General features: G+C 41.5%; 1 protein-coding gene across 7 annotated transcripts in view; it reads right to left on the bottom strand.

Annotated features, from left to right (window-relative positions):
• The window catches only part of OSBPL9 (oxysterol binding protein like 9), a 168,868-nt gene extending 155,704 nt beyond the window's left edge, over positions 1-13,164 (bottom strand). For 2 of the 7 annotated variants that reach the window (XM_012511289.2, XM_003258986.4), the window contains exon 1: positions 12,817-12,948. In XM_012511289.2, the coding sequence (XP_012366743.1) occupies positions 12,817-12,927 (111 nt within the window). In that variant the 5' untranslated portion in view covers positions 12,928-12,948. Of the gene's footprint in view, positions 1-12,816 lie in introns of all 7 variants that reach the window. The other 5 variants (XM_004089796.3, XM_003258981.4, XM_003258983.4 and 2 more) reach the window with 5 other exon arrangements.
• Positions 13,165-15,975: the final 2,811 nt, after the last annotated feature.

The raw sequence follows: 15,975 nt of genomic DNA, 5'->3' as shown, positions 1-15,975 counted from the left end.
CACCTCAGCCTCCCAAAGCACTGGGATTACAGTCATGAGCCACTGCACCGAGCCACATTAGTAAATTTGTATGCCTTTTCCCCTATGAATCTGCCTTTTGTCAGTTGCATTTCAGCGAACCTCCAAAGGCCAAGAAGTTTTCCCTTTGGCCTGCCCATACAGTTTCACACTGTAGAGCGTTGCAGCCTACCACATGGACTACGTATGTAGTAAACTATATGATCTCAGTTTGCGTAAGCACACTTTATGACATCCACACAATGATAAAATCATCTAACAAATTTCTCAGAAGATATCTCCCCACACCCCTGCCCCATTGTTAAGCGACCCATGACTATATTTACTGAAAAGCCACTAAGTGCCAGGCACTGCTCTAGATGCTGGAGATAAAATGATGAAGATAAATAAAGTCTCTGTTCTAATGGAACTTACATTCTATTCATACAAGACAGAAACAGACAATAAGCAAGAGAAACAAAATACAGCAATAACAATATATGCCATGAAAAATCAAATGAGATGATTATGATAGCGACTGAGGGTGAGAGGCCTACTTTCGATGGTTTGTTATAGAAAGGCTTCTCTGAGCAGTGACATATGAATGAAAACCTGTATAAGAAGTAATCAACCATGCTAGCTAGACCTGTCCAAGAAGACAGAAAACATTCAGAGGCCCTGAGGCAAGAACAAGTTTGAAGAACTTCAAAGGAACAGAAGAAAAGCTAAAGTGGATAGAGAGTGTTAAGCTAAGGCCGGGCATGGTAGCTCACACCTGTAATCCCAGCACTTTGGGAGGCCGAGGAGGGTGGATTACCTGAGGTCAGGAGACCAGCCTGGCCAACAAGGTGAAACCCCGTCTGTACTAAAAATACAAAAATTAGCCGGACATGGTGGCACGCACCTGTAATCCCAGCTACCCAGGAGGCTGAGGCAGGAGAATTGCTGGAACACAGGAGGCAGAGGCTGCAGTGGGCCGAGATCACGCCACTGCACTCCAGCCTGGGCAACAGAGCAAGACTCCATCTCAAAAAAAAAAAGAAAAAAAGAAAGATAAATTGAAGCAGATCACGAAGTCATAGTAAAGTCATAATAAAAAATTTAGATATTTTTCTTTTTCTCTTTTCTTTTTCTTTTTTTTGAGATGGAGTCTCGCTCTGTCGCCCAGGCTGGGGTGCAGTGGCGCAATCTCAGCTCACTGCAACCTTCGCCTCCCGGGTTCAAGCAATTCTCCCACCTCAGCCTCCCAAAGTATTGAAATTACAGGCGCGAGCCACTGCACCAGGCCAGCGTAGGAATTTTAATTTCCCAAAGCCAGATGACTGAGATCTTATTAAATAAAGATGAAGAAAAAATGTTATCTTTTGTTCATTTGCCTCTTGAAGAAATACAATACAAAATGGTACAATAACTTACACAGAAAAATCTTAAAATGCTTTTAAGTTGTAGAATATCATGTATAAAATGATTCCATTTATATAAAGTATACAGATGTGTATTTGTGCATAAAGAGTTGTTAGGAAAGCTATTCTCCAAAACACAGATAAGTAGGATTTCAGGTGTGCCTTTCCTTCCTTCTACTGTATAGACCTTTCACTATAGTTTGACTCTTCTTTTAAAAATTTAGAGTAATACTGCAATAGTCCTTTCCAAAGACTTCCAAATACTGCAATAGTCCTTTCCAAAGAGTAGGCCTTCATTAGTACAGTGGTAGAAAAATAATTAAGAGTACAATGTCATCTCTTCAAGAACAGTAAAACAATTTTTAAAGCTGTAAAAGAGTAACCAGTGTCATCAAATACTGTAGAGACAGTGCTAAGATTAAGAGCGAAAAAAGCACCCATTGGGACCTCTGCTGGAATTTTCAGTGAAATGTGGAGGTAAAAAAGAGTGCTGTCGAGCAAATGCAAGATGGAGTAACAGAGACAGGGATTTCAATATACAATGTATATTGAGGAAGACAGGTTAGGATGATATTTTCAAAAAAAAAAAACCAGAATTAGGAGAGACATTTTTCAAAGTAGGAGAGATGAACATGTTAATACATTAATGAAAAAGCCAGTCCATCCTAAAATTCATATGTAAATTCAAAGGATCCAGAATAGCCAAAACTATCTTGAAAAAGAACAAAGAAAGTTAAAGGATTTACATTTCCCAATTTCAGAACTTACTACAAAGCTACAGTAATTGAGACAGTATAGTACTGGCGTAAGTACAGGCAAATAAGTCAATGGAATAGAACTGACAGTCCAAATACAAATCTTCACATTTATGGTTAGTTAACTGCCAACAAGAATGCCAAAACAATTCAACGGAGAAAGAAGTCTTTCCAACAGATGATGCTCGGATAACTGGATATCCACATGCAAAAGAATAAAGCTGGACCCTTACCTCATTCGATAACAAAAAAAAAACTAGCCAGGTGCAGTGGCTTACACGTATAATCCCAGTACTTTGGGAAGCTGAGACAGAAGGATCATTTCAGCCCAGGAGTTGGAGAACAGTGTGAGCAACATGGCAAGACCCCATCCTCTACAAATAAAAAAATGAGCCACATGGTGGCACAAGCCTGTAGTCCCAGCTACTCAGGAGGCTGAGGTGGTAGGATCACCTGGCCTGGGAGGTTGAGGCTGCTATAAGCTATGATTGTGCCACTGCACTCCAGGATGGACAACAGAGAAAGACCTTGTCTCAAAATGAACAAACAAAAAAAAACCATGACCAACAACAAAAATGGATCAGACCTGCCCAATATAGCTAAAATAAACAACTCTTAGAAGTAAACATAGATATGAAACTTTGTGACTTTGGATTAAGCAATGATTTCTCAGATACGACACCAAAAGCATAAGCAGCAGAAGAAGAACAGATAAACTGGACATCATCAAAATTAAAGATGGCCAGGTGTCATGGCTCACATTTGTAATCCCAGCACTTTGGAAGGCCAAAGCAGGAGTATCACTTGAGTCCAGGAGTTCAAGACTAGCCTGGGCAACACAGTGGGACCCTAACTCTACAAAAAAAAAAAAAAATACAAAAATTAGCTCGTGTGGTGGCACATGCCTGCAATCCCAACTACTCAGAAGACAGAGGCAGGAGGATTGCTTAAGCCTGGGAGGTCGAGGCTGCAGTAAGCTGTGATAGCACACTGTACTCCAGCCTGGGTGACAGAGTGAGATTTGGTCGTAGGGGGGAAAAAAAAGAATAAAAAGCAACAGACTATCTAAAAATGTCTGTATAAAATGATTACAACTGTTTGTTATACTGCATAATAATAATAATAATATTCTTAAATAAGAAAAATCTGTAGTGAGGAAGAAGTTAAATAGAGAGAGAAGAGAAAGCAGATAGAGGAGAAAATCTATAGACTGAGATCCCCGAAAAGTTTGTGAGCAAATGGAATCCAGAACACAGGATTACCTCTTCTACTATGATAGGGAAAGGTAAAAGCAAGTATAAAGAGGAAAATAGATATATTAAAACAGGTGGGAGAACAAGGAGTTGAGAGTGTTCCCACCAAATGAACTATTGTCTCTGGTAAGCATGGCATCTCTTATGAGTGATGGAGGAAAGAAGAGGATTGAGAGACAAGAGATAGCTGCCAGAACGACAGATCACATTTTTATCCAGTGTATTTTCACCCAGCTGTGCCATAACAATACTAAGATAAAATACAAGAAATAAGTAGACAATCTTATAATGGGGCCTCAATGGAACAAAACTCCAAGAAATAGAGAATCAACTTTTACAATAATTTTAACATTGTCATGTGAATAAAAAAAAATTAATTATGAATACCTGGAAATATTTTCCTTGAATATAATTCCATTTATATGATCCCATGTAACATGTAAACTTAACTTCTGCAAGTAAATTCGATTTTTAAAATAATCCTGGGCTGAATGCAGTGGCTCACAGTTATAATCACAGCACTTTGGGAGGCCGAGTAGGGTGGATTGCTTGAGCTCAGGAGTTTGAGACCAGCCTGGCCAACATGGTGAAACCCCATCTCTACCAAAAATACAAAAAGTTAGCCAGTGTGGTGGCGCATGCCTATGGTCCCAGCTACTCAGGAGGCTGAGGTGAGGTGGGAGGATTTTGAGTCTTGGAGCTGGAGGTTGCAGTGAGCCAAAATCATGCCACTGCACTCCAGCCTGGATGACAGAGCAGTACCCCATTAAAAAAAAAAAAAGAAGAAGAAGATAATCCTTTACAATTAAATAAATGAGAAGGAAACAACTGATTGGGGTGGCCATTTCTTTGTCTGTATTTCTCTATAAACAGTAAAAGAAATTCAATCCTTAATCTAAATCACTTGTACACTGTTCTAGTTTTGATCGGGATTACCTATTTGAAAATCTAATCCTTCCAACTGGTATAGTCTAGATTAGTTAAAAATAAATTAAATTACATTAAAAAAAGAAAATCTAATCATACAATTGCTACTTTTGGAGTGGCATATTTAAGAACAACTCTACATCTTTCTACAAATTATCACCATCAAGAAAACTGCTTGCAACAGAAGCAAGAATTGACTGCTTGTCTGCTACAACACAGGAAGCAAAAGATCGCACACAGTTCCACAGGCTCTGGATGACTAAACAAAAAACCTCTGTTGTTACTATAAACTCAATCAGGTTTTACACAAACTGTGGAAACATACATATTTGCTATTAGTATATTCTGTAAAACTTACAAGGCTGTGTAAACAAGAATTCCAAACAGCCTTCTGCCTCACTCACCTATAATTCGAATTAGAAGGGCCATTCATATTCTATTCACAAGGAGAATAATATGCCTCATTGTCGGGCTTGAAGATTATTATAATGTTCAGTACTGCCATCAAGGAGTTTACAAGCTTGCTGTACAGATAAAGAATGTACTAGAGATACGTTTAGTTAATTGTAGCAGTTGTAAAATGATTAATGCCCAGAAGAATTACATGAGCAAGGCTCAGGAGTTTTAGAAAAGGGAAAAATCAAGACTGTCTAAAGTATTCAAGGAAAGTAAAAGAAAAAATTTCCAAATAATTCTTCCCACTGATACTACTCACTATCTTAGGGAGTTTCTTTATGTCTTTTCAGGGTGTTTAGATTTTTTTTTTTTTTTTTTTTTTTTTGAGACAGAGTCTCACTCTGTCACCCACGCTAGAGTGCAGTGGCACGATCTCAGCTCACGGGTTCTGCCTTCCAGGTTCAAGCGATTCTCCTGCCTCAGCCTCCCAAGTAGCTGGGATTACAGAGGTGCACCACCACGCCCGGCTAATTTTTGTATTTTTAGTAGAGACGGGGTTTCGCCATGTTGGTCAGGCTTGTCTTGAACTCCTGACCTCAAGTGATCCACCCGCCTTGACCTCCCAAAGTGCTGGGGGATTACAGGCATAAGCTACTGCACCCGGCCCATTTAGATTTAGATACAATTTTTCTTTTGTTCCTTTTATAATTCTAAAGCTACTCTATTAGATTTGGACTATTAAAATGTAACATATAGCCAGGCGAGGTGGCTCACACCTGTAATCTCAGCACTTTGAGAGGCTGAGGCAGGTGGATCATCTGAAGTCAGGAGTTCAAGATCAGCCTCATCAACATGGTGAAACCTCGTCTCTACTAAAAATACAAAAATTAGCCAGGCGTGGCGGTGGGCGCCTTAATCCCAGCTACTCGGGTGGCTGAGACAGGAGAATTGCTTCAACCCAGGAGGTGGAGGTGGCAGTGAGTGGAGATTGCGCCACTGCACTCCAGCCTGGGTGACAGAGCGAGACTCCGTCAAAAAAAAAAAAAAAGTACCATATATAAGCTCAATAAATATCATATTTGATATATTCCAGAATGATTTACTTAGAAAAGAATAAATTTGCTTTTAAATATTTGATGGGAGTGGTGCTGGTATCTTTCTAGGAGAATCTGGGACTACTTTAACATGTTTGCAAGAGAAATATATACATTTAAGCTATTCAAAAATCTAAAATCCAATAATTAGATGGTAGTTTTTTTTTATCATCTACTAAACATTGCTAAAGACTGCCAAATAACACTTAAATGTGTTTTGACTAGCAGTGGTTTTAAAATGCAAAGTCATTACAAGTCTCTTCCAGACAGTGTGTAACAGCAAAGAACATATGATTTCTCTAATGACTCCTTTTACAAGGAATATCTTGAGTAGCCCAGGTAACTTACTAATTCAGTTTCTAACCCTCTCTCCAAAAGCAATACAAATCAAGAAAGAGGGTTAAACATTTGTGGGTAATAACTAAACAAATCATATTTAGCTATTCCTTTTTCCAGTTCCCAGTGTCATTGTCCTAAATCTTTACTATATTCCTTGTGTCCTGACTGTATCCTCATTTTTAACATGGACCTTGCTTCCCATCCCTACACCATTTAAGCATATTCCTATTTTAGAAACTGTTCCCCTCCATTCCACATTCCATGTCCTCTTTGCCCTTTCTACAATGAAACATCTTGAATAACCTCCATTCACTTCATATACTTCCTGCCTCCTCTTTACTCTTCAAGCCATTCCAACCTGCATTCCATACCTACCACGCCATGGAAACTGCTCTCCCTAGGAACATCAATGATGTTCATCAATCCAATGGATATGCTTTAGATCTCATCTATTTAATCCTTTCAGCAGTATTCAGGCCAATTTACTACTTCCACCTTGCCATCCATGACTGCCACATTCTTCTAGTTTTTCTCTTACATCTCTGGCATCCCTTTTCACTCTCCTGTGTGAGCTTTTTTCCTCTGCCAATCCCTTAAATTGTGATTGTGGTAGTTTAAAATTTGTCCACAAATTCTTTTCAAAAGATAAAGCCTAATTTCCCTCCTCATGTCTGAAATTCCCATCCCCAGGAGCATGAGTGGAATTTAATGGCTTGTTTCTAATGAACAGAATAAGGCAGAAATGGTGGTCTCTGACTAGGTCATAAAAGGGATTGAGGCTTCCTCTTTGCTCTCACTTGGATCACAGCCAGCTGCTCTGTCATGATGACACTTCAGCAGCTCAATGGAGAGGCTACCTGGTGAGGAATGAGGCCACCTTCCAACAGCCAGCAATGAACTGAGGCTTTCTGACAACAGCCATGTGAGTCATGTGGAAGCTGATCCTCCTGCTCCAGTCAAGCCTTTCAGATGACTGCAGCACTGGCTAATATATTGACTACAACTTCATAAGAGACCCTGAGCCAGAACTCAAAGTTCTGACCCACGGAAACTATGAGGTAACAAACTGTTGTTTTAAATTGCTACGTTTTGGAGTAATCTGTCATAACGCAATAGATAACTAAATCCAGTGGTATTTTCCAGAGTCCTATCCAAAGATCTCTGTTCTACTCACTCTCTCAACTCTCCATATGTGAAAAACTAATATTTACCTGCAGCCCAGATTTATTTTATGTTTTACTGACTGATAAGAGGATATGCAGCCCAGATTTTTGTCCTAAGCTCCAGACTATAACACATCTTTATGTCAATTTCAACATGCCCCAAAGCAACCACTTCTCTCCCTCAATCTGTTCTTCCTATCTTCCTTTTTATCATTTAACCAGCTCAAGCTGAAAACCTGGATGTCTTCAGACTCTTCCCTTCACTCACATCCAGTCACTAAATCCCAACAAAAGTGACCTCCTGATTACTTCTCTGCAACCATATTCTTTAAAAAAAAAAAAAAAAAAAAAAAAAAACACACACATTTCACCTGACCTACTGATCAATTTTAACATCATAGAGAGACAAGCTAACATCATATGCCTCTTGATTTGATAGGTTCCACCTATATTCTTACCCAAAAGAAAAAAAATAAATTTGATTAAGCTTTCAGCTCAAATTATCAATTTATATAGGAAATACAGAGGACAAAGGAACATGTTTAAACATACCAAAATGATGCTTCCAACAAAATCCAAAATGCGGAAAATTCTACAGAGTAAATGACCTGGTGTCTTAGACAAATAAATGGCCAAGAAAAAAAGAGGGAGAACTAGAGATTAAAAGAGACTCTATAATTTTATATGCAGATCTTCTTTGGAATTCTGACTCAAACCAACTGGTAAGGAAGAAATGTTTGCGACATTCTAGGAAATTGAACAGACTGGATATTTGATATTAATAAGTACTACTATTTAGCTGTAATAAAAGCGTTTTGATAACATTCTTTTGAAAATAGAGGGACCTTAACTTACTTTCTTTTTTTTTTTTTTTTGAGACGGAGTCTCGCTTTGTCACCCAGGCAGGAGTGCAGTGGGACCATCTTGGCTCACTGCAAACTCCACTTCCTGGTTCAAGTGATTCTCCTTGAAGGGAGAGGCTGAATTCTCGGCCTCCCAAGTAGCTGGGATTACTGGCACTGGCCACTGCCCCCGGCAAGTTTTTGTATTTTTAGCAGAGATAGTGTTGGCCAGGCTAGTCTTGAATTCCTGACCTCACGTGATCTCCCCGCCTCAGCCTCCCAAAGTGCTGGGATTACAGGCATGAGCCACCATGCCTGGCCACATACTGAAATATTCACTAAGAAATAATAGTCTGGGATCTGCTCTAAAAATAATTCAATAGAGGAGGAAGGAGTTAATGGGAGTACTAATAAAAGAAGACTGGCCATATGCTGATACTTGTATAAGCTGAATGAAATGAATTCATTTTACTGTCCTCTTTACTTTTATGAATGTTAAAAATTTTCTATACTAGGCTGGGCACAGGGGCTCACGTCTGTAATCCCAACATTCTGGGAGGCTGAGGCAAGCGAATGCTTGAGCCCAGAAGTTCGAGGCCAGCCTCAGCAACATGGTGAAACCCCGTCTCTACCAAAAATACAAAATTAACCAGTCTTATCAAAATAAATGAATAAATAAATTTTTTTAATTTCTATAATAAAAGATTTTTCAATAATAATAAAAAGTGCTTACAACACTGAAATAGCTCTCCACTGCCCTAGGGATAAAGTTCAAATTCCTTAACATAGTTTGCCAAGAAAGCCTTTCATTATCTGTCCTCCTGCTTAGCTCCCCAGTTCATCTCTCACTACTACCTACCTCACAGCCCAACCTCCAGAACGGACAAGCTGCTTACTCTTGTCTCCTCCAAAAAACTTTTATTCCCTTTGTCTCAAGCACTTTTCCCTCTCTGCTCATACGGCTAATCTCTACTCATCATTCTAGTCAAAACAAACCTGCTTCTCCAAGGAAACCTTTCCTAACCCTCCAAGACTGAGTCAAGTAGCCCACCTATGTATACCCCTGTGCTTCCTCTATCACGGCTCTTATCTGGTATGTCCCCCAACATATTATAGGTACCATGAGAGCATGAACAATTTCCATCTTATTTGCCACTTTAATCCCACTTCCTAACAAAGTGCCAGGCACACAATAGGTACTCAGTAACCTTTCATAAATTAACAAAAGGCACAAACTCCTCTAACTTTCTAAACTTCTAATTCCTCATAGATCTATACCTCCCCCAATTTCCTTCCTTCCATATCTTCTTTTGTGATCATGAGCCACATAAACAATTGGTTGCTCACATAGTGTTCCCAAATTTATATCGTTAGTTCTCTCTGGCCATTTCATCTAATAAAAATTCAACTAAGGTGAGGCTTGTGTAAATCTATTCAGTTCACAGCAATCACAATGATCCTAACCCAATCCTGAGATTTCCTCGAGAAGAATTCTCAGTAAGGCCAACTCTAAAGCAAGGTCACTTTAGTTTAGTTCAGGGTTTTCAGGACCACCCTAGAATATATTAATAAGCACAGAGACCCACTACAGGCCAAGCGATTTTGGAAACAAGAAACAAAGTTATGCTATTCACTGCCTTGCTTGGAAGGCAACACAACTAATTCAGATATTCTTCCTGGAAGATGTAGCTCCAAGTTATTAGCCACATGCAAATCATTAATATGTACCTTCAAATCCTTCAGAATCCGAATGGACTGAAATAATGTCATGTGTGTAGAATTCATTGCCAATATCCAATGTGTCTCCTACCTTCCCTTTTAAGTAAATATCTATCCTTTTCCCCTCTTCACTAGACCTCCTCTAATTTGAGATTGGGTATCATTTTATTTTCACAAGATGGTACAACAATTGTCTGTTGTTTCTCTGTAAGCAAATACTTTAATATCAAGGAACTAGAAAAGAAAAAAAATCTTCTAAACAGCCGTTAGTGAGAAATATGATACTTCCTTCCTCTGGCAAGGATAATATTTTAGGGAATCTAGTCTCAAAAAGAAGGATAAGTATTGAGGGGGAAAAAAAGTATTTTTTTAAACCCTATATTTAGCCAGTAAGAAAGGAGATATTTGTCCAAGTATTCAAAAACTAAAAGGGCAACAAAGCAGAAAAAGGATACATGAAAGGAAGAAAAAACAGGAAAAAGGAAGATTCTTTCTGGGCTAGGCATTCCCAAGAACCTCAGCTGGGGGCCTCTCCAGTATGGTCCTAGATTCAGATCCACACAAATTTGGGATTTGTAAAGTAACTCAACTGCATAGTGTCACTCACTGAAATCACTCTATCTTGAATAGAGTTTATGGGATTTTCTGATTATCACATCTACTTAAACCCAATATTACTTTTCCTTTATCTAAGCCATGGCTTTCATAATTCCAGAGTTTTCAGGATATAATATTCAGTTGCCTCTCTTTCATGCCTACCTAAAGACAATCTTGAACAATGTGTTTAAGACTCATTAAGGTTTAGTCTTTTTCCCTTTAAAAACTATGTAGAGAAAGAAAGCTGATAGTTGAAGGATGATGAAAGTAATACTTTTACTCTTGCAAGCTTGCCTTTAGTAACTCACAACTTACACTTTTCTCCTTCCTGTAGTGAAAGTGAAGTTTAGTAGAAAAAGTCAATAATTTGGCATCCTGATTCCATCACTTAGTGCTATGTGATGTTGAGCAAATTGCTTTAAAAGCCTGGAGCCTCAGATTTCAAAACTGTAACTGGGGACATTAAATGGAGATAATGAATAACCACCTTGCAGAGTTATTAGGAGTGAAATGAATTAAAGGACTCACCAAGCTAGTATATAAGCTCCAGAGAAGAGGAACAGTGAATGTCTTTTTTACTGTCTATTCTTGCTGGCATGAAAACGCACATAACAGCTCAATGCTATTTTTTAAATGAACAAATAAATTCAGTGTCCCCTTTCTCTCATCAACCTTAATCCTTCTTCCATAATCATGTTTTTCTTTCTGTCTTCTATTATTTTCTAAAGCTTTCTGGGCATTCTGTTTTGTCCTCTTAAGTATTTTCTTCCCGCATATCGGCTATCGCCAACTATACACCATTCAGAGAAAGTACCTTTCTAAGTAAGTTATCTCCCTAATACCAACTACTCTCCATATCGAATGCGATGAGGGTGGAGGGGATAGTCAAAACATAAGATTCCGCCGGGCGCGGTGGCTCACGCTTGTAATCCCAGCACTTTGGGAGGCCGAGGCGGGCGGATCACGAGGTCAGGAGATCGAGACCACGGTGAAACCCCGTCTCTACTAAAAATACAAAAAATTAGCCGGCGTGGTGGCGGGCGCCTGTAGTCCCAGCTACTCGGAGAGGCTGAGGCAGGAGAATGGCGTGAACCCGGGAGGCGGAGCTTGCAGTGAGCCGAGACTGCGCCACTGCACTCCAGCCTGGGTGACAGAGCGAGACTCCGTCTGAAAACAAAACAAAACAAAACAAAACAAAACAAAACAAAACAAAACAAAACAAAAAAACCCATAAGATTCAAGGCCGGACACGGTGGCTCGTCTGTAATCCCAGCACTTTGGGAGGCCGAGGCGGGTGGATCACCTGAGGTCAGGAGTTCAAGACCAGCCTGGCCAACATGGTGAAACCCCGTCTCTACTAAAAATACAAGAATTAGCAGGGTGTGGTGGCGCATGCCTGTGATGCCAGCTACTAGGGAGGCCAGAGGCAGGAGAATCGCTTGAACCCGAGAGGCGGAAGTTGCAGTGAGCCGAGATGATGCCACTGCACGCCAGCGAGGGCGACAGGGAGAGACTCCGTCTCAAAAAAAAACCATACACACACACACACACACACAAAACCACGTAAGATTCATAGCAATTCATCTACTTGTCCACGGCCACCAACTCATGTTAACAACAGTGAAGCCCTGAACCCAGAATATAACTGTAAGGGGACACTGCACTATCACTTGTCTCTCTTCGCTGACAAGAGTCTCGCGTGTAGGAAATCCTCGGCTCTCAAAAGTTAAGGCGTCGTTTGAGCTCGCCTCCCGCTAAATAGAAGGGTGCGTCCCTTGAATGAGACACACAACCTGAACCGAGTGGAGGGATTTCGGACTCCCTGGTGTTGCCCAAGAGCTGGTCACTTTTGGACCTGTCCCGGCTCCTCTGGCCACTCCTCCGAGGAAGCAGAGCTTTTCAATCTCTGGAGGGAAGCTAAGGGGTGCGGCCGGCTACGGGGCCTTGGTGGGACAGTGTAAAGTCCATGACAACATATGAAGACAGCATGAACCGCACGACTGGACCTTTTAAGCCATGACTACGATCACCCTTACCCGCTCACAACCATGCCGGACCCCACTACCGCTTAATAGCGGACCCTAAAAAAGAAACTTGGCTCACCCCCAACCCATAAATCAGACAGCTAGTTTCTATTTATTGGCTGCGCCCCTCTCTCCCTCACCCTCATTGGCTATCCGAGACGTAAAACCCTCCCCAACAAGGGAACCCTCTCGTACGGCGGCCCCCAGACTAGCAACCTCAACTCAGCCACCTAAAACCCCGGTCCCCCACCTCCACCCAGGAAACGCGGCCCCGAGGCGCCTGGAGCTGTGCCCTGCAAGGACTCACCGTGTAGTAGGAGAGCAGTCCTGCATTGTAGTCCAGCACGAACCAACGGTACTGCCAGCCCTTCATCACGTTAGTCCATTTGCTCAGCGGCCCTTCCATGATGGACGCCATCTTGGGAGCCGCCAATGACAACAAACGGCCTGACGTCACTCGCCTATATGGCAATCAGCATGCGGGGGGCGGGGCCGCAGGGGGCGGGGCGGATCCTGGGCGGGTCCTGGGCGGCGCCGGCAGATGCTCCAGCGATCAAGTCAAACACGCTTTCTTAGGGCGCCTATTGTGTGTAGGACTCCATGCCAGGGATACGAGAATGCAAACGTGAATACTGCTATTAAGATTATTTATAATCTGTCATGGGATTAGAGTAAAGAAAAAAGATTATGAACATATTAATAAATAATTTTACTGGCCATGATACCTTCCACTTCCAAAAGATTTCATATCTGATATTCATTTATGCATTCATTCCACAAATCCATTCATTTAATAAATATTCGCTGTTTTGTACTAGGCATTCTTCTAGGCACTGGGGTACAACAGAGCCTTCATGACAGGTGAGGGGAATGGTAAAATAAATAGTAAATTATATCGTACATTAAAAAAATCATAAATGCTATGGAGAAAAACATAAGCAAGGAAGGAGAGAGCGCTGGGACTGCTATTTTAAATTCCCAAACAGGGAAGGCCTGAATGAAAAGGTAACTTTTGAGGAAAGACCTGAAGAAAGTGAAGGAGGGAGCCTGGTGGAAGAGCCTTCCAAGACGAAGGAATAGCAAATGCAAAGACCAAATGTTAGGAGTGAGCGTGGCATCTTGAGGGATCAACAAGGAGGTCAGTGTGCGTGGAGCAGTGAGCCAGGGAGAAAGTGGTGGCAGATAAGGTCAAAGAAGTAGGGATAGATCACTAACAGCCTACAAGGGCAATTTAAGTATTTATTGGCCGGGCGCGGTGGCTTGCGCCTGTAATCCCAGCACTTTCGGTGGCCGAGGCAGGCAGATCACTTGAGGTCAGGCGTTCGAGACCAGCCTGGCCAACATGGTGAAACCCCATCTCTACTAAATACACAAAAATTATCCGGGCGTGGCAGCGCACCCTGTAGTCCTAGCTGAGGCACAAGAATCACTTGAACCTCGGAGCCGAGATTGCATCACTGCACTCCAGCCTGGGTGACAGAGCCAGATTCTACCTCACAAAAAAAAAAAGGATTTATTGAACACCTAATATATCTAGGCACTGTTGGAGGTCCTGGGAATACAGCAGTGAATAAGCTCTCTCAGAGCTTGAATTCTGTGATGAAAGCAAACACTAAACAAGCAAACAAGAAAAATATCCAATACTGATTAACACTGCAAATAATTTAATAAATTATTTTAATAGGAAGTCAATGGGTAGCTAATTTATACTGGGTGGTTAGGGCAGGCCTCTTAGGAAGTGGCTTTAAACTTAGATATGGAGGATAAGAAAAAGTCAGCCGTGCAAATATCAAGAGAGAGCTAAAAAGGAAACTAAAAGATGAGGCACTAGCTGGAAACGGAGGTGTGGTCAAGGGAAGGGCTTTCTTTGTCCTTTTTTTAAATTATTATTTAGATTGAAGACACTAGAGAATATTATTTTGCTGATTTTCAAGAGAGGGAAAAACTGGGGACATCCTAGAGAAAATAGAGATAGCAGCAGTGAAGCCCTTTATAAGATTGAGATCTCTTTTTGTGTTGGCAAAACACTGGAAAAAACACAAAAAAAAAGAAAGAAAGGAAAAGACTGAGACCCCAAGCCCAAGTGCAAAGGTTGACTTTTGATAGTAGCAGAGACACTTTATCCAAAGTAACAAGAAGGAAGAGCAGAGAGTATGGGTTCAGATGCCAGTGGGTCAGTAGTTAGATGGTATAGAAATGAATGAGTTTGAGGCCGGGCGCGGTGGCTCACGCTTGTAATCCCAGCACTTTGGGAGGCCGAGGCGGGCGGATCACGAGGTCAGGAGATCGAGACCACGGTGAAACCCCGTCTCTACTAAAAATACAAAAAATTAGCCGGGCGTGGTGGCGGGCGCCTGTAGTCCCAGCTACTCGGAGAGGCTGAGGCAGGAGAATGGCGTGAACCCGGGAGGCGGAGCTTGCAGTGAGCCGAGATTGCACCATTGCACTCCAGCCTGGGCGACAGAGCAAGACTCCGTCTAAAAAAAAAAAAAAAAAAAAAGAAATGAATGAGTTTCTGTTTTTGTTTTTGTTTTTTTTTTTGAGACGGAGTTTCACTCTTATCGCCCAGGCTGGAGAGCAGTGGCGCAATCTCAGCTCACCGCAACCTCCACTTCCCGGGTTCAAGTGATTCTCTTGCCTCAGCCTCCCAAGTAGCTGGGATTACAGGCGCGAGCCACCATGCCTGGCTAACTTTTGTATTTTTAGTAGAGACGAGGCTTCACCATGCTGGCCAGGCTGGTCTCAAACTCCTGACCTCAGGTGATTCACCCACCTCGGCCTCCCAAAGTGTTAGGATTACAGGTGTGAGCCATTGTGCTGAGCTGAGTTTCTATTTCTAGTTGAGGAGAGGCTCAAAGCTTAGTAGTTAAGAATGTGGATCCTGGTGCCATAGTACCAGGGTTTTAATATCCAGATTCATCACTTAGTAGCCATATGGCCTTAGGCAAGTTTGCTAACTTCTCTATGCCTCGGTGTCCCCTTCTTTAAAATGTGAGTAACAATAGTAGCTGTCTACAAAGGTTGTTTCAAGGATTAAATGAGCTCCTATGGGTAAAGAGCTTAGAACAGAGCCTGGTAGATAGTAAGCACTCAATTAATATTAGCTCTTATTCTGCAGTTATACAGGCAACAGGAGAAATAAATAAATAAATAAATAAATAAATATTAGTTCTTAGAATTTTCCCAAAGAAATGTGGTGTGGGCCAGGCTTGGTGGCTGACACCTGTAATCCCAGTGTTTTGGGAAGCTGAAGTGGGAGAATCGATTCAGGCCAGGAGTTTGGGACCAGCCTGGGCAACATAGCGGGACCCCATCTCTACAAAAAAAATAAAATTTAAAATTAAAAAAATTTGTTGGCTATGGTGGCACACATCTGTAGTCCTGCCTACTCAGGAAGCTGAGGCAGGAGGATTGCTTGACCCATGAGGTCAAGACTGCAGTGAGCCAAGATCACGTCACGGCACTC

Source organism: Nomascus leucogenys, chromosome 12, assembly GCF_006542625.1.
Source record: "Nomascus leucogenys isolate Asia chromosome 12, Asia_NLE_v1, whole genome shotgun sequence".
Lineage (NCBI taxonomy): Eukaryota > Metazoa > Chordata > Mammalia > Primates > Hylobatidae > Nomascus > Nomascus leucogenys.
Note: the sequence above shows the minus strand (reverse complement) of the source record. Positions and strands in the feature narration are given on the sequence as shown.